General features: G+C 36.6%; 1 protein-coding gene across 1 annotated transcript; it reads right to left on the bottom strand.

Moving 5' to 3' along the window:
- TMEM47 (transmembrane protein 47) lies at positions 1-25,002 on the bottom strand. The gene is made up of 3 exons (XM_069463821.1): positions 24,777-25,002; positions 10,274-10,414; positions 1-658 (listed from the first exon to the last, which is right to left on the bottom strand). Exons 1-3 carry the CDS (start codon positions 25,000-25,002, stop codon positions 480-482), a joined length of 546 nt encoding a protein of 181 aa, XP_069319922.1. The 3' UTR covers positions 1-479.

Genomic DNA, 25,002 nt, shown 5'->3' with positions numbered 1-25,002 from the left:
TTTTCAAGGGCTCATTCAAGCAAATAACCAACAGCCAATGTAGTCATTGGGTGGGATAAGCAGGCGATAAGGGCTCTAACAGTGGAATCCTTGTCATTGCAAAGGAACTTCTAAATGCTGCTTATGCCAGCTGCTCCCCTGCAGGCAATAGGAGATTCAGGCAATTCTCATTCCAACTACTTTCTCACAATGGTTGCTGTCATATAGACCCTTCACTTGTCAAGAAAAATGGCATGAACATATTGGAAGTTTGCAGCATTTGCCTACATCTAATCAGCTCTCTTAATTTGTGCAGGTCCCTAAAATGGATGTAAAAGCTGGTTATGATGTTGACAGCCAAAAGGCAAAGGATACTAAATCAACTGAGCAAACTGCTTGATGCTCCACAAGTGTTTTAGAAAATAGTGAGTTACAAAAGATGCAGACATAATCCTTTTGTTGGATGGTTGCTGTTGTTTTTTAATTTGAGACTATTGGTTCTAGTAGTAGTCTTCATAGTTCTTAGGGTTCAGGCAATAAAGGATGGCACCCCCAAATGAAAATATAGTTGCACCCCAGGCCAGGCCATAACCCCAATTGAACTCATGGTAAATTTTCAAGCTCACAGTTTCAATGAACTTGATTGGGTAAAGGACCAGGCTGCAAACCTGTAAAACAACTGAAAGAGAAGCAAATCAAAATTAGAAAATGTTATTTACAGGAAATAAAGGGATACAAACATATAAAGACATATGTATGAGTTAATTTTTAATCAAATAAACATAAAAGCCAAAAAATTTAAAGTACTACGTATTCTAGCTGGTATACTTTAAAATATTAACATTTTTTGTTTAAATATTTTTTCACAATATAGTAAGAATTGCCCTATAATAACTAGTAAATCATTATTAGTATTTAGTGTGATAATTAGTACAATATAATAATTTATATAAGCATACAAAATAGTTACTCTTACCTTACAAACACATATATAATTATTACTACTATGGCAAGTAGTACCAATTAATGCTAAACTGTTCCACTACTAAAACCTCTAAATAACTCCCCAAGAATAGTGACCCTAATGCCAACTAAAATTCTTATTTCTGCTCTTGAGGAATTGGGGAATTCAAACTCCTTTCTACTGATGAAACTGGTCAAAATGTGATTGAAATGTGCTTTTGTTGTTTGTTGTTATTTCACAATACCATCTAATTCAGCCCAATATTCCAGAAAGTCCTACCTTGACGTTTTTGCTTTATATTACTCTAATCTAAAATTACTTTCATTCTTTTCCTCTCATCCAGTCCATGCCTCTGATTTTAAATAGGGCTCAAAAGTCATCTTTGTCAAGAAGTTACAACCCTTTCTATTATAGCTAACAGATGATATTTACATATTTATTTCCTACCTACTTTCACAATAGAATTAAGTCTATGAAGCCACAGGAAATAATGGTACTGGAAAGCCTAGGCTAACGGTGGCTACTACAACAGAGAAAAAACCTAGCTCTTATTTCCTACTTAGATCTTAGTTCTCAGTCAGGGTTAAAGGGGAAATGTGATTAGTCATACCTAATAAAATAAACCAAACTAATTAATTGGGAAGGAAAAATTTATTTTGTTGCTGTTGTTTTGTTTTTTACTATCTAAAACTAAAGTGGCATTTATCCTGCAGATATTTTTTATATGAGATACTGGATTTCATAAGAAATAATGTCTTCTACTTAACATTGAAAACTTTCTATTATAGCAATTATTATATAGGTTTTATTTTATTTAAATCAATTTAACTAGAATTTATGGGATGAATCTGCTTCATTCTATATACCACATGACAGCTTCCACCCTCAAGAAACAGACAATCTTATTCCTAAAAAAAATATGAGGTATAGTTATATATAACATGGGTTGTCAAACTACCAAATCTGGTTTGCTGCTTGGTTTTGGGAAACACAGGGATGCTCATTCAGATATTGTCCATACTACAATGGCAGAGTTGAGTAGCTGCATCAGAAACCATGTGGCCCCCAAAGGCAAAAGTATTTATTTTCTGGCTCTTTACAAAAAAAGTTTGTTAGCCCCTGATATATGAAGTAATTTTTTGGTTAAAATGATTACTGTTTAATTCATCTGAAAAATACTGTCAATTCCTGAACTGCAAGAACAAAAATGTGAACAGTTAAAGAACAGGAGAGAACAAAACTTTGACATAAGAAAAAACTATATACATAATTTTGATATAGTTTATTATATTTTTTTAAAAAGAGGACTAGAATGGATAGTGTGTTTAATTAAACTGGAATTTTATGCTTTAAAATCTACTCTTATCTATTCTCAGCACTTGTAAAGATCATTATTACCAATATGATTAACATTCCTAGAAAGTCTACGTAACAGTTGTCTTTCTCTCTCATACTACAGTAAATTCATGAGGGAATAACTCCTCAAAATCATTATTTTCTACAAGGTCTGACTAGGGGTCAAAAGATCTATATGGAGCTAGATAGAAGAATTCCAAACATCTTTGCCATGTAGCTCAATACTGCTCTGGGCCAGCACCCTGCCTACCATATTTCCATGTTACTAGTGAGAGTGGATCGATAAATAAAGTCATATAAAAGAAGAATCTCCCAATATCCAAAACATAAATCACACCTTGTTTATAGTTTAAAAGTCTCAGAAAAAGTTTTAGGTCATTATTAGGACTCAGATGACAGCATATTACATGACCAACACTTCCTCTATTTCCAGCTAGTAAGTGCTAAAATGTGTATTAATTTAAAACAAATTCAGTTGGTTCTGTGCCTTTATGAGGGAAAGAGAGCTTTCATGTTTTAATTGTCTTAAAACTAAGAAGAGGTCAATTACTATTAACCATGAACTACAAAGAAGAAAAATTCCAAAGTTATCAAGTACATTGAAAAAAAAAGCATTTCTCCTTAGGCTTCTATACTTGGGTTACTAGTCAAATCCTGACTGATCCTGCCAGAATATCATTGAAATATGAATGTGAGTTAGGTATAATAATTCCCTCATCAATAAATGCATCATCCATTCAATATATATCTAAATGTTTCTAAAGTGATACAGTTTAAGGCATTATTGGTATTAAAACAGACAAAGTTGATACTCTCATGTGTAGCAGTCCATTGCTAAGACACAAGAAAATCCAAGAACGCAGGATGAGACAGAGGCATGAGGGCTACTCTTTTAGATTAATAGTGGTAGAAGGCTGCTCTGAGGAGGAGATATTTGAACACAGACCTGAATGAATTGGGGGTGCAGATCAATATGGTGGGGAGTGAGCATTCCCAGGAGGGCACAGTCACTACAAAACTCTAGACGCAGGGGCACACCTAGTGCATTGCAAAGTCAGTCAGAAGGCTATGGCTGCAGTACACAGAGTGGGGAGGGAGCGACATGAGATACACCATGGAAGAGACAGCAGGAGCCATTCACAGTTCATGAACAGTCTGTGAACCACGGCTGGGGTATGGATTTTATTCTAAGTGTGATAGGCAGCTGCTAGAGGAATTTAAGCAGAGAAGTAATAACTAATCTGAATTATATTCTAAAGGATTACACTGTCCCTTTTGTGATTCAGCTAGTCCCTGGAGTGAGGTGTTTATCTAGGCTGCTTTTAATATTCATTTCAAATGTGTTTTATTTATCAAATATTTGGCCTCCATGGTAAAATATAATGACATAATTTCCCGTAGTGGAAAAGTGGAAATACAACTCCATTAGGCTCCACTGGCATACTCTCCTGAATACCTTTCTTAGACCTCAATTGTGTTGGAGCCTGATGAAAATTACCCTTAAATGCTTCTATGCCTCTGAATTATTTTACTCTCTTTGGAATCACATAGAAAAATGAATGTAATAGCAAAATTGAGAAAAAATATAATTCTGCATTTATAAATAATGTTCTCCATTTAATAAAATATACAGATGCAGGTAAAAATGCCTCCCCTTGCATAGATGCTGCATAAGGGGAAAAAAAAAAAACCCTAAAGAGTTCAGAGGTCAAGAAAATGCCACCGTACTATATTTCTATTTTACCACAAATGACGCAAAATAGGCATTGGCTGTGGTGTTCTCTATGCCCTACCTCAGAGATAACATAGGTAAAGCTGTGGAGTATTTTAAAATTTGAAGGGAATTTGGGGTTCATTTTATGCTCCTCACACTTTTTTTTTGAAAATAGGTAATGAAATTGTCCAAGCATGAAATTGTGTGGATAGAGGAATGACAAGAAAATAGACATACTAATTCCTGTGTTTTTTTCTAGCTGTAAGAAGATATTTTTCAATGGTTTCAGTATTAAAATATCCCAAACACTCAATATTGAGAATTTTCTTCTAAGGGGATATTCAATATTTCAACAAACATTGACTGGGTGCCCAGTGTGTTCTAGGTGAACGGGATGAGATAGGTAGGACATGGGCCTTGCCCTGTGAGATTTCATACTGATGGTGGAGACAGACACACAGATTAACTACAAATCAATGTGTTCAACAGTTGTAGAGGCATGTTTATTTATAATCTATTCAATACCCATTTACTGAGCTCCAACGATATGCCAAGTACCAATTCTGCTTAGAGAAAGAGGGGAGGGCTTCAGAGAAGAAGCACCATTTGAACTGGTTCTTGAAGGATGGGCAGGAGTTGGTCAGAAGAGACAGGTAAAAGAAAAAGAAAGATTTCTAAGATGAAGGAGCAGTTTGTATAAAACTTAGAGGTATAAGATGGTGTGACTATAGGCAACTTACATGGGACAAAATGAAGGGTGGATACAAAGGGAGATGTTTAGTTCAGACTATAAAAGACTTAGTATGTCATAAAATCATAGGCTTTTGTATCTCTGGGGAGACATCTGAGAGGTTATTCTAATTGTTATTTAATTTTAATTGTAGATGCTGTTGGTACCCTATCCATAAACTCTCATCTCCATCACTTCTATAAAAATGCCAGCCTGACTTCCAATTGCCAGCAATTGCATGTCTTTGCTATCTTGGCTGCCTCTGAGTCAAACCAGAAGTTTCAGAAAATTGACACTGCTGTATCTTAATCACATCTAACATTCCTTACCAATGACTCAGAATTTGGGGCATAGACACCCCAGACCCCTAGTTCTTCAAGTGAGATAACTCCTGATGTGTGCCTTCTACACTGGTTTCCAGAGTTTCTCCAGGAGGATTAAGCTCCAGCTGCTTTGAGTGATAACTGGCTTGAAAATGTGCCCTTAAATGGTTGCCTTCCCATCCCTGTCATTTTCCATACCCCTTACCATAGCCCTTCTTTTACCTTGAAAACAAAGTATTTTCACTTGATTCCTTGTCTCAGAGTCTGTTTCTGGGGAAACCAGACTGGCCAGTGACAAGACCAGATATGTATTTCAGAAACAGACTTCATGTGTTTGTGCGCAAGACAAACTACACAAGGAAGAGACTAGAGAAGGACAGGCCCCTAGGAGGTCATTCAATGCCTGGGGACAAGTGGGCAGTGATGACTAAGGTGTTGTCAGTAGGGAAAAAAGGTCAGTGAATATAAAGAAAAGACTACAAAGGAAGAACTAAAAAACTAGATTCTTGGAAAAGGAAAGGAAGAAGTCACAGAGTTATTTTATGTCAGATATTACCATAGAAAAATAAAACAAAGTAGGGGAAGATCAAATTTGGGAACTGAGATGTTCCACTTGAGGAACAGTTATGGCCTCAACTAAAGCAATAATGGTGGTGTATGAAAAGAAGGCACAGACTTAGGAGATAATTTAAAGGCAGAATTGTCAGGCCTTATTAGCCAGGTACCTAAATATAGAACTGACATAACGGAAACAATGATTTGGAGAATAAAAACAAAAGCCCATGAAGGGTTAATATGAAGCTATGAATTTTTTTGCTTTTCTTTATTTAATTTAATCTATAACTACTAAAATTAGTAGTAGTATGACATTAATTATTGGGAAGTGATATTGCAAATTGTTCTAGCCAAAGAGTAGCTTGATATCAGTACAAAGAAAGTAACATGGAATCTAAAGATCTGTAAACAGAAGAACTTCCTTTTAGCTTGAAATCTAAGCTGGACACTGAATTTTCTGCCAAAATCTACACTTGAAATGGCAGTAGCCATCTCACTTTCACTGTGACTTATGGGATGGTGATGAGGGGTGCAAAACCCAAGCGTCTAATTGGAGATAGCTCAGAGGTGAAAATCAGTTGCAGGACCACTCCCCCAACCCATCACCTCTATATAAATGATCACTCATAGGAGGCTTTTTGCAGATATAACAGAAAACAAGCATCCTTAATAATGCAATGAATAAGGATTCTGTTACTTAAAATCCTAATTATAAAAGGCTGAGAATTTTCTGCAATTTGTTTGAAAGGCCTTGGGAAAAAAGAAAACACTCACCCTAAGTTCCTATGGGGCACAAAAAATGACCTGCAGACAGTTCAAAACCAGACAATAAAAGAAGAGAGAACCCTAAAAGAGGCAATCCATCTAACTTCACCAAGTCTTTAGTAAGGGAAACTGGATGCCAGTTATCAGAATCATGCCATATATCATCTATCATTGTCAGTTACACACAAAAAAGTATGCTGTAGTCAACCATACTGGAAATGTACACAGCTTACATTATGTGCTATGGTTCAGTCATGCTGCACTGATCAGTTAGTGGTCTTTATGACTTCCTTCAGGTGTTGCTCCTGAGAAATGGCATAACTGTGGTTATAGGATGGACTCCAACTACAGTCCATAATTGGCAGCCGAATTCAAAATCAAGGCTGATTCTGCTCTGGCTTTTCTGTATGTGGTATGTACCCAAGTAAAGGTGACTTGTGAATCCTCATTTGGGATTTCAAGTCAGATAGATGCCCTGAACTTAAATCCTGGATCTTCAACTTACTAGTTGGACAACCCTGGATAATTACTTAACCCTTCTGAGCCTGCTTCTTCATTGATAATATGGGGAAAATAAATACCTACTTTTAAGATTGTTGTATCAGGGATAGCATATGTTAGGTTCTAGCACTGTGGCAGATAGTAGGTTCTCGATTACTTATTATCAGAATTATTATTATAGAAAACATCTAATTCTGAAGTGTAGACTCCTAGGACCAATGAGAAAAAGAGTTGTGGGAAATAGGACAATGTTATAGATGGGCTGCAGTGATGTCTAGCAAGCCTACCCTAAATAAAAGACCTTGGAGAAAAAAAGAAGACAAAAATCTTTAAAATCTGTTTGGACATCTTTACGAGACTTAATCATCAGTTTTCAGTGAAAACATTTAGAGTATATTTTCTAACACTAACACAGTGTATTTGCATAGTGTAGGTGCCCAACACATTTGTTAAATAAATGAATAAAAACATAAATAAATTAAAAAATCATTTTGATAATTATTACTTTTATGAGTGTTTGGGTCCTAGCTTTGTAGTCAGGTCAAACTTGCTGTTTCATAAGTCTCAAAGAGAGAAATGGCTTTAAAAAAATGAATTACAGTTAGTTAGTTGTTTACAAGTCTGTTTCTTCCTTACCAGGTTATGAGCCACATGCCTTAGTCATCTTTTCATCATTCATTCAAAAACTTTTTGTTGAGTACCTATGAGTACCAGGCATAGCACATGGTACTGAATGAATTAAATATGTAGTCTAAGGTAGAGATTTTTCTAAGTGATAATAGCATATCTGTTTTGATTTTATGTACTACATGTCTCAGCAGAAAAAAAAGAATGTTTCTTTGTTGAGATAGAGATCATTATCTGTGTATGTGAACACTAAGATATTGCCTATTTTGAGAAATGAGAAAACATAGAACATTTTCAAGTAGACCAAGATAAGCAAAAGGGGAAATGGCTCCAAAAACACATTTATGAAGAATCACTAAACTAAATTACAAGTTAGACAACCCAACCACTGGAATAAGTATGTTTACTGAGAAGCAAGCAAAATAAACAACTATAACTTTAGCTGGCATTGTTTTAAGTAGGCATATTTTCCAACTTTGTTAATCTTACACCCATCAATAATGGATTACTATGTGTAATGACTATCTTTTCCAGAAATCAGCTATAGGCAACTGTTTAATGGCTTTTCCAAATGGGAAAGAGAAACCCTTTCATGACATGTTACAAATAACCAGTAAGTTTTACCATGCGTATATGCAAAGTTCACACTAAATTAACGGTTATTTCAAAACAACCTTCCATAATCATGGTGTCAAAAAAATGAGTAAAATTAAATCTCAGCACATGTACATTTTTTAAACATAGCAATATAATGCTCATTTTCAGTCTCAGTGGGTAGAACAACACTATATGAATTTTGCTGCAGGGATTCCTTTCATTATGTTATAATTTACTAATAGTTGTGGTAACTAAAGCTAAATCAAAATATTTTGGCCAAGCCCATACCTATAACTTATGTTCATTTACAATACATTTTCTGTTACAAACAGTACTTACTTTCACATTTTCATAAAGTTTGCTATCCTTAGAAAAACATACAGATCTTTTCTTTTAGAACAAAACCTGGAATTTTTATTCTAAGCATGTTTATAATAGATGATATAAACAATGGATGTCTTTATAGATTCTACATATTCTATTATGTGATAAGCTAAAGTGTCCGTAAAATAGTAACTATGCATAATAATATTAGATATTTATAATAAATGATTAGAATGTCTCTATACCATCCTAAAATGAGAAATGTCTATATATTCTAAAAATTTCTCAAAACAGAATTACAGTTTTAAAGAATGGCATATTGTTTCAGAACAATTTATCAAGAAACCATATTACAATTGATTAATCATTGTGTTAATAAATTCTAGCTGTAAAGACATACTACAATTAAAATGTCTAAGCTATTTCATTCTAAAAAAAGAACCATGGTAAATCCATGAACCAAGAAATAAACTAGAGAATAGCAATGGAATCTTTAAGGGAATCTTCATTTTGTACTAAATCATTCACAATAGAGACTTTTATTACACATGAGAGCAATAAAATAGTGATACTAGGGTCACTGCCTAAGACTTCAAAGGATCTTTTGAAATCATGCTTTCTAATCTATTAGAAAGTATCAGTGATGATACCTTGGCCAGTTTTATAGGTGTCTTAACTACAATGTTTAGCCTGTAAAAGACACACATAACATAGTTGCATGAATGAGGGAATCAGTCATGAATGAACCACTAGTTTAAGATTCAGACCCCCCCTACCCCCAGGCCTGATAGTAACTACTATGTGATCTTGAGCAAGTCACATAATGATCCGAATTAGATGTACTTCTGGATTCCTCCAGTCCTTTGGACCCTTAGCTTGTATGACACCTACATTCTGACCCGTCTTCAATGGGTATAAGAAGTTGAACAAGAACAGTAGGGGGCAGCAGAACACTTCTGATTTCACATTTTTAGTTCAAACTACCCTTTAAATCCCGAGAAATTTCATCTATTCCAATCTTTAAACAGCTTTTAAAAATCCATCTAACAGCCTAGATGGTCTTGTCAGTGTCTTCATTATTGACAGTCACAGGGGCTTATTTTGCAGTCTTCAAATCAGATATTACTGACAGGGTAAATTGAGGGTACCATAGAATATTTCAGTTTGAATAGAAAAGAACAAAATATTCAAAGGCTGTCTTATAAATGAAAATTAAAACTCACATCAAATCATGTATTGAGGTTTTAGTCTGCAAGCCTCTTTTCTAAACGCTTCCTGTCTTTTACATTGGTTAATATTTTAATCCAAGTTGTGCTTCATAGAATGATGGTTGTTAAATTAATAAATATACAATTGACTTTATATAATTGACTTGTCTGATGGTTCAACTTATATGTCATTTTGCAGTATAACTATGTTTAGCTTCAAAGAGATGTATGCCTTTAACAGTACATATTTTGGAATTTTTTTCAGTTCCATACCAGAAAAATAACGTTGCCTTAAAATCACCAGGGGACAGTAAAAAGGGGAAAAAAACTACGTGTAAAAAAGACTTGGTAAATACATCTGCTGCAATTCCTAAGGTGATAGCCCTGCCAAAAAATATTATTTATTCATGTTTTAGAGGTTTAGAAGTTCCCATTGTGACCTGTGAAATGCTTAACACACTGAAAACTGATAATATAATAAACTTTTAGTCAATTTACCTTAAAATATAAGAAATGCCTCTCAATCTTTATGTAATGCAGCAAACACGTACCTCTTCTGCATGAGAAGGGATGATGGTAGAAAGGCTCATGAAACTTTAATACCCATTTGAAAGTAATGAACATATTTACCTGCTGCAAAAAGCATGACAGCAACAGGTCTGTAGAAGCGCCTTCGAGATCCCACGCAGATGGAAATCAAACCCACCAAGAATGCAATGAGAATGATGGCAGCACCGCCCAAGAGTAAAGCCAGAGTAGCAATCTGCCAATCTTGAAAGAAAAAAGAAAGACGTCGCTTTTAAGCAGTTAAGTCCTGAAAGAATCAACAGAACTATGCTCTGCAGCCTTCACCTTGCTGTGGCTCAACAGATGTGATTTTACTGCATACTAAGTATCCTTTGGGGTTTAAAATGTTTTGCAACAAAAATTAATACAAATGTCCTTATTCAGAAGAGTCTTCTATGCTAAGCTCAGCAGAGTTTTTAGACCAGGCGTTTGCCAGATTTTTCTTCTAAAGACTTCATTAAGCATTCATGTTAAATCGAGTGTCCCCTCCATGACCTATTTTCAATATTATTATGATTTAAATTTTTAGTGAGCTATAAAGTTCACAAATCTTAAGTATAGAAAGTAGAGAAGTTGATGAATTTTTATAGATATTTATACACCAATGTAACCACACCGAGATTAAGATACAGGACATTTCCATCACCCAGAAGATTCTCCCATGCCCCTTCCTGGCCAATAACCTCACACCCAGGCTACAGAGGACATCTGTCACCATAGATTAGCTGAGTTTTGCCTGTTCTTAAACTTCGTATAAATGGCATGAACTCCTTTGTGTCTGGCTTTTTAAGTCTCTCATATTCACGCATGTTGTGTGTGACAATAGTGTAATACATTCTTTTTTACTGCTGTTTCTTCTTGGCAAGCCTTCCTTCACCGCATAAAAATCCCAATTTTTATTTGCCTCTCCCACCACCACTAAAACAACTCCCAGGCAAATTAGCATCAAGAGGATCTGTTGTTTGCTTTTTCCTCCTCTTTTTTTTTAAAAATTTCATTCCAATCTCACTGTTGTATTTACCACCACAGGGATGGTTTCTGAAGTTAAGTATCCTCAGGGAGCCAGAATGGACTCTAAATGGCTACTCAGCTCCTGTCTTCATTCATATACAGAAACAGTAACCATGTATTGACCACTTACTATGTGCAGGCCTCTGTACATGGGACACTTCAAAAGAGTCTCTTATACACTTAGTGACATGTAAACCTCCTTGAAATGCACCTGTCATTTCTTATAAAATAAAAAATGTAGAACCGGTATGACAGAAAACTGGCCCACTTTCCATTCTTAAGAAGGGTAGAATGTTCTCTCAGAAGAAACAAAGTGAATCTATGCAAGTACTACACATAGCTTAGGAAACATCACATAAAATGATTCTGTGAAGAGTAGTACTCTTCAGTGGTCATTGTTTAAAAGCCCCAGGCTGCCTCTTCTGGCCCTCAGTTCAATGTATGTGCAGCAAATACAAATAGATTTTAATCTATAGTAAAATTGCAATGGATTCTATCCAAAATCCAGAACTCATGGTATTTTAATGCTTTCTTCTGAAATTATCCCTCCAGAAAGCTTCCAAAGTGTACTCTTTGCTGCAGTCGTGGAGGAACCTACAATATGCTAAGATTTTCTTCTTTTATTTATACTTGTATATCCCTGCCTTAAGCATCGTCTCCCACATCCTCTCCTCCCATGAAATTCTGGATGTTTCATGGGCGCTCAACTAAGACCTTCACTGCAATAGGAAAACAAACAAACAAGAGGAAAATAGAACAAATTCACACCTCTTAAAATATAAAGATGAATCACAAGAAAGTGGAGAGCATTTTTTATGCCATCTATTTGTAACAAAGCCATACAACTTCAAACAAAAGTGTATCAGGCTTTAAACTAGCAGTTAAAAGGATAGGCATACTAAGGCTTTTGTTATTCCATAACAGCATGTAGCTTTGAAATAAAAAGCCAAAAGAATAACCCTTACACTTGGAAGTTTCCAAATTTCTTTGGAAGAGTTTATACATAGCACAATTATTTTGTAGTTTAACATAATGGAAATCCTTCTGAAACATGTGTAAGTTGAAATTTCTGAGTTAAAAAAAGTTTAATTACATCTCAGTGTTTGGAATACAAAGAACAAAATCTATCCATCCATCCATCCATCAAATTCCTGGAGAGTTTGATTAAGAGAGCCTAGGCTGAATACTTTCTAGATGGACTTTTACTTTTATAAAAAGATTATTACTTTTAGCAACTTTACCTCAACTGTTTTACATAAGTAAGAGCTTTTAAAGTGTTGGATTTATTTCAATCACGATATAACTATCTATCCACTTTAAAAATATCCTAAAATAGCCATCAGTGGTGGCTCGAGCCTGTAATCCTACCACTTTGGGAGGCCAAGGTGGGAGGATCTCTTGAGGCAAGGGTTTGAGATCAGCCGAGGCAACATAATGAGACCTCATCTTCATGAAAAAAAAAATCCTAAAATAAAAATGCAATAGATTGCTTTTTCCTGATAAGCAATATAACCCAATGTGCATAAAATAACACATATTTGACTATTTTCACTTTCAGCCCAAAACCAAACAGGAATTAATTTTGATCATTTTTCTCTATTTTAAATATCCTCAAAGAATAACTAAAATGCACATGTTGGTTTGCATTTTTAAAAATAGACTAAGACAGAAAAAATAGGCAAATTTTCCCTATAAAGGGCCAGATAATAAATATTTTTGGTTTTGTGAGTCATGGTCTCTGTTGTAACTACTCAACACTGCCCTGTAGTGTGAAAACAGCCATAGACAGTATGTAAATAAATGAGCATGGCAGTGATCCACTAAAACTTTATCTACAAAAACATTTGGTGGGCTGGTTTTGACTTTGTTGCTGGGTTGCTGTTTACTGACCCCTGGTCCATACTTTATATACCATTTTCAAATGCTGAACATTTTTTCTAAGTAAAGGCCTCTCAAACAAGAAAAAACACACAGTGGAGTCAACTTGATAAATGAGTAATACAGGAGTGCAAAGTGATGCTTACCCAATATAGCAACAAAAAATTACAAAAACTCCTAATTGCACATGTTACATTTCCTCAAAATAGCATCACTGTATTTCACATGGAAAACCAGTAAAATGTAACAGGAGAAGGCACCAGGAGAATGGAGAATAAAAGTTATTAAAAGGGACTAGAACCTAATTAGGAAAGGAACCTCTCGTAGAACAAGAAATACAATTGAAAATAAGAGAAACACAATCAGTTCTGGATTTTCTTCTAAATGTTCTATGTTTATTTTCAGTACTAAAGTTGTGGCCAATGAGAAAGTTACTCTAGACGTAAAGTCAACAAGGAGTGTCATTAGCATTACCACTGTTGTGATACTGCTACCCTTCCCTTTGGCCCACAACTAGAGATATGCCTGCTCAAACAGAAAAACCATTTTTTTTTTCAGGAGAGACTAGAAATAAGCCATAACTACTCTGTTCTGGCCAAAACCTGGGGCTTAGACTGGATTATTCAGACTATATCCCTGGTAGATGGTGCCAAGTTTTAGAACTGTTGTCATCATATCCATTTGGAATGATTCACTCGGGCCAGGTGCCCAGAACCAAAACTTTAAACCGCTGACCAGCTGAACCTCAATCAGGAAGCTGAAAAAGTGGTTAGATATGGCTACCATAGTCAAGGAGGCCTGGAGCACTTGTCAAGGCTCAGCATGGGCATTTTGCAGCTGATGAACAGGGCCTGTGGCTTTGTGCCTTTTTCAGTACACAACAAGAATCCATTGTCCAAATAATTGGGCCAGGCTGAGAGGTGAACTAAAGTCAGTGACCACGTAGACTGGCCAGTTACCATTTTCTTCTCTTTTACTGAACGAGACTGGGATACAGGGAATAAAAAAATGAAAAACATTATAAATACCTACTGATAGCCATTAAAATAATAGGTTGGGCTTTGTTTTTATACAGGTAGATAGGTATTTACTTGTCAATCAAAGTCCAATACTAGATTTAATAAGAATATATACATATAAAAGGTTTTATTACATATTGTAAGACTTGGCCAATTTATAGTAATATTATAATAAATGACCAGAAAACTTGTCTGTACCCTAATGATTTTTCCATTAAAAGGTTTACATTCCACAAATACTTGCTATCCCATATTGTGTTTGCAAAACAAATGAAAATGTCATAAAATTCTCCATTTCAAGCCCCATTTCTTTAAAAAAGTCATGTATTTTAAGTTCTGATAATCAGTTAATTTCTATATCAATCTTAGTTCTCCAATTACAGCCCTCACAGTATTTAGTCAGATGAAGTGTTAAGAATCCTTAGAGATTTATTACTCTGTATTAGTATTCCACTTTCTATAAATGATGTACCAATACTGTAGTGGAGCAGTGAACATAAACCAGCCCTGCAGAACACCAACGGCCATGGTTCTCTTTTACAAACTGCAGTGCTCTGCACAATTAAAACTGCCCACTGTTCAATGTCAAGCCAGCTGATTGGAAATCTGAGTTTAGTTTCTAAGACTTGAGAGAACAGGCGATGATCAGTTTTGAGGAAATAAGGTACATCCTTGGTCCATAAATCCATGAAGGCTCAAATGAGCTGAGAGGCATGTTTTGGATCTAGAAACCAAACCTAAAATGAGGCTGCTATATTACATGTCAGGTTCCCTCAAGAGTATTTTGGCAAAATTGACACAGTGACACCCTGGAAGTACTGGAACTGCACCTAGAGAAGCCCAGGCACAAGATAAGTGTATGCTTTTCTGTTAGTGCTTTCCCTAACAGAAAAAAAGTTAGAAAACAACAGGAAAATATATATAGATAATCTTATATTTCCCCCTGTATTTACAGGATAAAAATCAGGCAGTCCCTATATTATAACACCAAGTCCAATGTTAACTTGCAACTCAGGAACTAAATTCAAGTCCTTTTGCAAGGTATTTTTATTAGCTGGCACCACAGTTTCCAATGTCTACAAAAGCTTCAGTATTCTGCAGAATTGTGCTGACTGACTTTAGCAGTTTAATACATGAGACTGGTCTGAAATTGTCACTGAATTATGAAAATTCTATAGGCCAAATTATAATTTGTCCAATTGGAGAATTCTTATTCCCTTAGGGAATTCATGGTCAAAATTCACTTCTGATTTTCAGCAAAGGCAAAATCTTCATGAGGCTATATTTGCTACACTTTTGAGCCAAGGTCAATGGATTACATTGGTGCCTAAAGCTTTCTGCCTTCACCCAACTCATTTTGAAACTTTTAAAGTGTCAAACACTGGCTAATTTATTTACATCTGTAGGTATTGTTTGTGTGCTGAGATTAGTTCTACTGTATGTAAATCCCTGAGCATATAATGGCCACTTCTTTTAGGAAATTAGATATAATTAAAAAGCAATGAAGAAACAAATTTTTAACCCTATAAATTCCAGTCCCACTGTTTGGATGGGTAGTATTTCTCTAAACGTATTCTATTGTTTTAATGGCTGATTCTCACTTTTCTACAATTCTCATCACAAATTAAAACATACAGTTTTGAAAAATTTTATAATCACACTCAAATTTGTCCAAATGGCACTTGTATTTTCATCTTTGAACCCCTCCAAGTAAAATTATGTTAACCAAAATGATATGCATAACTCATCTTGACACTGCTCCTTATAAGTTATCCACAAATTCTCCTAAATAGATTGGATCCCTTTTCACTCATTATCAGCAAACATTCAATTTTTCTAAATACCTTTATTCACTTGTAGGGTATACGTATAGGAAAATATTTAAATTTAATTGAATTGGTAAGAATTTAGAAAGCTAAATTGGTATTACCAATCCCATTCTATCATCAAGATTTGGAGGGCTGGGCGTGGTGGCACATGCCTGTAGTCCCAGCTACTCAGGAGGCTGAGGCAGGAAGATCGCTTGAGCCCAGGTATTCCACGTAGCAGTGAGCTATGATCCTGCCACTGCATTCCAGCCTGAGTGACAGAGTGAGACCCTATATCTAGAAAAAAGGAAGCAAAGGAGGGTAGGAAGGACAGAAGGAAGGAAGAGAAGAAGGAAGGAAGGCAAGAAAATACTGGGATGGTTGGTTTTTGTTTAAGGAATAAAAAACTCAGATATTGAATAATATTTCAAACTCACATTCCCCAAGTTAGCTACCTCTTCACTGAAGATCATGGCTTTCCCCCAACTAGCTCACTTTGTCAGAAATTAATTATGGCATTTAATTATTTTCACCAAATGTAACTGAAGAATTTTTTTTAAGATTAATGCTAAATACTTCTGAGTCTCGATAGAAAGGCTAATATTACCTAATGGGTACCAGTATTTCTGAATAATCATTTCTAATCATGGTATTTCTAAAAAGCTGTGATGAGTTTGATATATTGAACATTTTTCCTTTTCCACTCTTTGAGAAAAATAAAACCTAAGAAGGTTACAATTTAGAAAACTTGATCATTTGGAAAATCAGGAAGAAGAAAACCCACGCCAGGATTAGAAGTGGGTGACCTTCCTCTAAGCAACTAAAATGTTTTTGTGATGGGTTTAGGGCAGCTAAGAATAATCAAAGAGTAGAAGGAAGAAAGCTAGACAGCCACCCACAATCAGTATTAAGACACCCCTTTAGTAAATATGGAGGGATAAAATTGGCAATCTAGTGCTCCCACCAGCTCCTTCAACCCTCTGCAGAAGTAGAGCTTCTGTTTCCTTTTTTATAGGATTTTGTACATTTATTTCATTAATTTGTTTAACAGACAACATTTGTTTCATTCATCACCTGACTCTCACCACTTGACTCTCAGCATAGTGCCTGGCACCCAGGCTGAATTTGTACCAGGATAATATCTACCCTTTTCTAGAACAATCAATGAATATGTTTCAATGAAGTTAACTCATTGGGTATATGTGAGAAGATGGGAAACTGGAGGGTAGACATCATTTCTTTCTCTCTCTAAATCACCTAGAGGTGTTAGGAATAGACTACAGGTTTCATTCACAGAGCACTAAGGCAGAGTTCTGGTGAATATTTGGTTTAGGGGCCTTAAATTTAGGGACAGCAATAAAATCTTCTTTGATTAAAATTTGAGTTCTTTGTGGGTGTCCCTTTTTATGTACAGAGAATAAGTGATTCAGGGGTCCCAACTTCTATTTTTTAAATATCTTTTGGACTAATAAATAGAAATTTTAAATAGTACCAAAATTTGTGATATTATCTTGAAACATGACTCATTAAACTATCACTTTAAACCTCACAACAGTAATAAGTTGATAGAGACAAAGATGATCCAGATATTTTTCCCTGGTTCTTTGGGAAACCATAGATGTCTCCTTGTTGTACTTTTTTTAATGGGAGTCCATAGTGCCAAAGGCAATATTAGAACAGAATAGAAAACTGATGATCTACTAGTATTCCAAAATCCCACAGGAACCTAGGAGCACAAAGGTTAAGGAAAGGTGTCCTTGTCTAATTTTTAAGGGAGTTGATCCAATATTTTGAAAAGATTGATAAGATTTAACTGCCAGTGCCTCTAATATGTGAAGTTAAAATTCTGTTTTAAGAAAAATCAATCTCTTTTGATAAATTAATATTTTTAATAAAGTCAGAATGCAATAAGTTGTTGAATGAAAACTTATATTCATTTAATCAATCTAAGAAACTTACACACCTGACTTCTACATACTTTTGGAATTACTTTTCAACTTAAAATTAGGTTATTGTTTTAATTTAAAGTATCTCATCCTGGAGAAACTTAAAGCAAAAGTGGTGTTTATTTTTAAGAACTAGTCATAGTGAAAATGCAAATTTGATGGTAATAAACATCTAAAATCTAACTGACTTATCAATACACATGATTCTTTTTAAAGACTATTTAAATTCTATGCAAAATAAAGTCATGAATGATGAACAATCTTATAAAAAGTGGGCAGCTATTGCCCATGTGGTCCTTAACCTCTTCATCCATAATTCCATACATGACAGTATTCATTTTCAAACACCAAGAAATAGTTATCTGCAATATTGCAGAAAATTCTGAAAACCAACTTCTGCAAAACTACTATGGCTAAATGTACCCTCTCTATTGGGTCTTTAACGTTACATCTTGCCTCATTTTCCTTATCCATGCAATAAATGTGATTGGACTGGATTCTTTCAAAAATCTTTCTATTTCAAATGTATTATAATTCTGTGATTCAATATATGGGCAATTATCAAGAATTATTATTAAAACAAAGGAAAAGAAAGCAAACAAAAAACAACTCTGTAACTCCGGCACTTCTCTAGCACTACAAAACTTGGCTCCTGCCTGGAATTTTAATGTTTTTGTATTCATATACCAAGAACCTCATCAGATGCATTCAAAAAAATTTCTAAGAAAAAAAAAAGAGTAAGATTTTATCACGCCAACATGCAGTGGCAGATTACAGTACAGATTCCTAATCAGTTTGAGGGCTGGTCATTTGAGACTGCAAACCAAAGATTAAAGAATGCTTTATATATATCTCTATTTGTGGACAGGTTAGGTCCTTGAGTTCATTTCACCAAAATCCAAAGTACAAGGGACCAATCATTAGAGCCATATGTTGGTGAGCGAAGTTTTTGTTCTAGCCAAACGTTATTTATACAATCGATTCAAAGTTCTTAAGTACAGAAGCTATGCAATTGTCTTTGTTCTTCAGGGGCAATAAAGTTAAGAATGCAGATTTTCAGCTAGTCTCAGTGTCAGATTGTATGCTCCAAACACGGCCCAATATCATCTCCTATCCAACATGCTCTTCCACAAACAAGGTGACCTTGCCACTGTTCTATCAAGAGGTAGAGTCCAATTTTCTCCCCTTAAATCCAACCTGGCCATATGACTCCTTTGTAACCAATGGAAATGTGGTAGAAGAGATGTGTGATTTACAAGGCTAGTTCAGAAAGAGCCTGGTTCTCTTGGGACTCTCACTGGCGGGGGGGGGGGGGGGGGGGGAGGGAACCACTGAATTTGTAAAAAGTCCAACTATCCTGAGACAACAATGCTAGAAAGGCCACCTGTAGGCACTCCAGCGAGAGTCCCAACTGAGTCCAGCCTCAAATCTCTTCCTACCTAGGTCCCAAACCCATGAGTGAAAACATGTGGAAAAGGATCCTACAGTTCCAGATGTTCCAGTCCCCAGCCATTCAAGTTATCCTCAGCTATGGCCCCAGACATCCTGGAGCAGAGACAAGCCATTCTCATTATGTCCTATCTGAATTCCTGACCCACAGAACTCATGAACATAATAAAATGGTTGTTATTTTAACTAATAATTTTTGTTATGGTTAGTTTCCCAGCATTAGTAACTGGAACACTGTTGGTAAAAATCTGTCTCTACTACCGATTAACCGAGACCTTGGTAAAGGTCTTACAAAAATCCCTGGTCTCCTCAATAACATATAGGAATAACATTAGCGACCTGGCAAATTTATTGTGACAATGGGAATAACTGAGGTGTCTGATCTATAGTAATACTGAATAAAAGGTAGCTACCTTTGGTTAATAGGTTTAAGATCGTGATCTACCAAGAGCATTGTTAAATACTAGGTAATACATATCAAAATTTAAATTTGAAGTTAACAAAGTACTTCATTATGCAATGCAAAGAAATTTTACTACTTAAGGGGGAAAAAGGCCTCAATTATTGAAAAAATATCACTGGGTTTTTCTGAATATACATTAAGGAAGAAATACAACGCTAATGAGCAGGTACTTTCATATATTTAAACTTTATGACAAACCATTTGAAGACATTAAATAAGTTGTATGAGGTCACATGATTTTAAATGGCCAAGTTCAGGTCAATTAGAATCCAAAGTCCCCTGTATTCTCCACAATACTACTCTGCCCTGCTACAGGCTTACCCTATAATTTAGCATAGCTCATATGGTTTGCTATAATATTTACTTATTTATTTATTATGGGGCAGCCCTCAGAACCAGAAGAGGTTCATAGAGCTCCCTGCTGTGGTATTTAGGTAATGTATTCTAGAGACTTATTTTTGAAACATGTACAACATCCTTTCACTAATATATCTATTAATAGTAGTACTGGCTGTATCTTTGGTCTTTCTAAAGTGGCCTTACTATTAAACAGAGACTTGCAGGAAATTTCCTGAAACGTATTCCTGACGACAGGTAAAATCTATTGCTTCAGATATGCTTTTGTTTGTTTTTGTTTTGGCTTGAAATGTTTTATTAAAGCCAGGCTTTTCCCACACTCACCAAATCCCTTAGCTGCCAAAGACTGATCTAAGTGGCTCCCTGGGGATTACAATCCTTCTATGAATGTGAGCAAAAGAGGAATTATATCTGGCCACAAATTAAAATGTCCTTTGTTGAAGTAAATCTGGAGAACTTAAAAATCTAGATGATATTAAAAGAAAATCATCATGATGACTTTAAGTTACGCTTGGTTTTTCTCCGGTTAATTAGTTGAGAAAGTTTTGGCATTAACCGGTACTCTGTTAATTTTCCACCTGTCTATGCTGTGTAGGTTAATGAAAGTGCATTTGTTCTACTTATGTTCTTTTCCAGGAAGCCAGAAGAGGGTACAACTGTAGCAACTTCCAGACTTGCTGAGCTATTTGTAAACATGCGCCAATATCAACTCATTTCAAACAACAAGCTCAACATTCCCTGGAGCAAATCACATTGTGAGGTTTCCCAATGAAATTCTGTTTCCCAATTAAGGTGCAGATTCAAAATATTTACAGATATAAATGTCTGAACTCAGAATCACTGTATCTCAGATTTTTCTAAGATTTGCAGGTGTTCAGGCAGTTCTGTTTATCTTAAACTACCACCTAAGATAGGTTTTCTTATAAATTCCTTTTAAAGTGGGGTTTTTATACTAAAGTTTTTAAAAAGATCTATGTATAAAGCACTCTAAAAAGAATCTCTTGTCAACTGGAAATAATAATATTCACCTGTGTTATTAGCATCCGGTGCACTGCCATTTCAAAACTACCAGTGACTCATGTTACAAATGCAGCTATTTTTAGGAAAGTACATGAATGATGTTAACAATATCCCTTGAAAAAGGTACTATTTGATCAAGTATTTTGTGGATGAAAAGATGTATAAATGTACTTGTTATATCCCCAAATTACTGTGTCAGTAAAATGTGTTCATTTAGCCATCTGTATGTCCTTGCTTTATGCTTAGTCGATAAATTATACAGACATCAAAAAGCAATCTGCTTTATATGAAAGTCATATATTTATAAATTTATAGAAGAAATGCAAAATCTCCCTAGAGCTTATACAGCACATTTGATGTTGAACTGTAGGGCGTCACCAAAGCCAATCCTATTTGTGCCAAGGATTCTCCAGTATTGCTATGACTGTGAAATCCTAACAACTATGCTCTAGGAAAAAAGTTATCAAAACTAAACGTGATTAAGCAGGAGTCTGAAACATTACTATAATTTTTATAAGATTTAAGATTTATTAAAAGGCTGCCCAAAACAATACTGGGGAAAACCATCCTTAGAAACGAATTCTGTGGCCGGCAGCCATGTGAGTACTGCATATTCCAAACTTCCTAACAAGCGAGTATACTTTATTTTTCTTTTTCTGCTTCCACCACGAATGAGAGTCAATTAGCCGTTTTTTCATTTGTCTTTTTGGAAAACTTATAATTTAAGATCAGTGCCTGGACTGCCCTCCATACACTGAACTGGGACACCAGAGAAAGGGATTAGGGCTGACTGACAATTGGATTACTGGTTGTACTAGAAGTGCTGACGCAACCTTCAATACACCAGGACACAAGAGGCATGGTTCTGCTTTTGCTTAAAACCATAGACGGGTTATAAACAGCAAGCAAACGATGCACATTTGGTACCAAAATTCACATGCAAGTTAAAAAATAATGGCTTAGGGGAAAGTTTCAGTGGAAATTGGGCCTAAGTAGGACATACTATGGTCAGTAGAAAGCATTCCTAAAATCTTCCTTCTGTAAATGCAAGCTTGCCTCTTCACGGCAGTTTTCATTCTAATTAAGACAAAGGTTTTTTAATTAAGCCCTAAAGATCCTGGTGAAGGGCCTTCAGTAAAATTGTCCTTGGTGATTCCTCCCAAGGTAATTTATTTCAAGAGACAATGAAGTGGAGCTCTTAAAATCTTCAGGAAAGCCATTTCCCTCCTTGCTTTCTGCTACTCCACACAGCAAACAGACTGAAAAAAGCTGCCTCTCCTCTGAACAGGCAAGGAAAGCATTGCTGGTTTCGATTCAGGCGTTTCCCTCCCTTTCAAAACACTGGTGGATAAAAGCTTCAGGTTCACGTAACAATTTAAGAAAGGACATTTTGTAAAATGGGGACACAGCAATTTTCCATGTTTTGTTTCCTTTCCTTCACCCCTTGCACCCCCCTACCACCTTGAAGAATAAAATTGAACTACTCCTACATACAGAAAGTCAAGAACTTGTTCCAAATAGCCTCTAACAAAATGATCTCTACTTTTTACTCATTTGCTAACGAACTCTACTTTTTCTAGGCTGAGACTATTTTTTTAAGCAAAATAAGCCTAAAGCTGATTTTCAGAAACCCACATAGAAATACGTGCTGGGGTATGAGTTTCAGCAAGGGGGTGGAATAAGGAATTTGGGGAGAAAAATCATAAACTGTGCCTGCCTTTGATTTTTACTTTGTAGAGTCCTATTACCGCTATATTTGCATTAAGCTTGTGTCTCCCTATTTCCTTGCCTAGAGGGGAAAAAAAGCTGAGATAAATGGGTATGGAGGCAATTAAGAAAAGATTAGCAGACACTGCTTTGAGCTCAAAAAACTCGAGCTGGCTTCTCCCCATTCCCTACATTCCTGGCCAAGAGAAAAGGATACTGGCATGAAAAGCAAATGGGAGTTAAAGCTGGCTTCTTTAACCTATCTGAAAAGTCTTTATGCAATCAGGGGGCTATTATTTGAAGAGACAGAAAGAAAGGGGCAAAAGATTCACGTTGCTAAGGAGATACGCAGAAGCTAGCATTCCTACATAAATTTCCATTTCTATTGAAGAGGGAAAGAAAAGATATTTTCGACAAAGTTTATTTGGATCCCCTGGTTACCAAAGAAAGGAATTTTGCCAATTTATTTTATCTTCAGTTGTAAACAACCAACCCTGAAAGAATTAAAGGACCTAAATGTTGACCTCCGGCTGCCAACCAGTCCCCCCTCCACAGTGAATTAATCAACAAAGATGAAACCCTTCAATGGGAATTTTGGGGTAATATCAAAGAAAATGCCTTTTGCAAAAACAAATTTTCGGAAGAAACTTAACCAAGTGAACTAATCTCTCCTATAACAGGAAGCCAAAGACAAAGGAAAATCAGATTTTTGTGACTTTTTGCGGTATTTCAACTTTGTTGGAACTTGAAACGTTTCCAAGGAAGCTTTATAAATAGTCACAGAAAAGACATGAAACTGTCAGGAAGGAATTTAACCTAATGAGTTTCTCAGGTGCGCGCGCGCGCGCGTGTGTGTGTGTGTGTGTGTGTGTAGAAAATCACGGGCAGGTCTCCTTTATTTCTCTTTCTTTGCGCTAACACCAGCAGCTGAAAAATCCAGATTAGAGAGGAAAGGGTATGCAGCAAGAAACCAGAAGTTGGTAGATTTCTGCTATAAGGGTGTAAATGGGGCGCTTGGGAAGTCAACCGGAGGGTCAGGGAGGGAGTAAACAGTAAAGTGCCCCTGGGACCTGGCAGCCCCAATGGCTACCTCCTTCTCCATCCCCATCCTTATCCCATCCATTTGCAGCTTTCAGGGGCTGGCTGAATAAAGCACAACTTTCCAGGCATCTGTGAGTAGCTCATGGAAAAGAGGAATAAAGGTCTGGAGGAGAGAGGAGTTACTTAGAGTGGGAGAGAAAGAAGGGCAACTCACAACCAACGACGGACGGTGTCACCAAAAAAGGAAAGGAAATTAAGCCTCTCTCCCAACTCTCCATATCCCTCAAACATTTAAGGAAATAAAATTCAAACCGAAGTTCATCGGGGGAAAACGCACATAAGGCAAAGTAGAACAGGCACAAATGTGAACACTAAGAGGTAAACCTAGGCAAATTCCTCCCCCTCGAGACAGAGAGAGAGAGAGAGAGAGAGGGGAAGGGAAAGAGGAGAAAGTGGGGAAGACTGAGCAGAGAACCCGCAGCATCTTGGTGGAGTTGGGGCGTTTTTGCCTGTTTCTTTTTTCACGGGGGTGTGGAAGCCGTTACATTTTTTACACAGCCACATGGTTCTCGCCTTAAATGATAACAATTGCCCAAAATAGCGTACGTGTTACTCCAGAGCGAGAGGAATGGCCACGGGAGGAAGGAGGGCGTGGGACGTCGCTTTAGGTTCAGCGACCAGGAATGGGGAGGGGATGGGGGGTGGACACTAGGGAGCTGGCTGGAGTCCAAGGATCCGCGAAGGGCCGGGATGGGGTGGGACAGACTAGAGGCGCAGGGAGGTGAGGAGAAGCGGTGGCTGTCCTGGCAGCGGGGCACGGGGTAGTACGGGGTGGGAGGCAGGGGTCGCGGCGCGCCGGGCCCTCACCGCTGCTGAGCGTGGAGTCGCAGTGCCAGATGTCCAAGCTGGCGGGTTTCCGGCAGGACTCCCACAGGGACAGGTAGTACTGGTGGTCAGCCGTGACCCAGGCGGGGCTCAGCACGGCCCCCAGGTCCAGACACAGCGCCAGGAAGATGCACACCAGCCCGACCAGCTTCAGCGGGGTCAGCACCGACACGCGCACCTCCTCCATGCCGCTGCCCGCTGAAGCCAT

This window comes from Eulemur rufifrons, chromosome 30, assembly GCF_041146395.1.
Source record: "Eulemur rufifrons isolate Redbay chromosome 30, OSU_ERuf_1, whole genome shotgun sequence".
Classification (NCBI taxonomy): domain Eukaryota; kingdom Metazoa; phylum Chordata; class Mammalia; order Primates; family Lemuridae; genus Eulemur; species Eulemur rufifrons.
The sequence above is the reverse complement of the archived record's forward strand: the minus strand, read 5'-3'. Positions and strand labels throughout refer to the sequence as shown.

Coding starts and splice junctions, on each gene's coding strand:
- TMEM47 (XM_069463821.1), bottom strand. CDS start 25,002: ATGGCTTCAGCGGGCAGCGGCATGGAGGAGGTGCGCGTGTCGGTGCTG. Junction 10,415..24,776: donor CGACTCCACGCTCAGCAGCG/GTGAGGGCCCGG, acceptor TTTTCTTTCAAG/ATTGGCAGATTGCTACTCTG. Junction 659..10,273: donor TGTCATGCTTTTTGCAGCAG/GTAAATATGTTC, acceptor CTTCTCTTTCAG/TTGTTTTACAGGTTTGCAGC.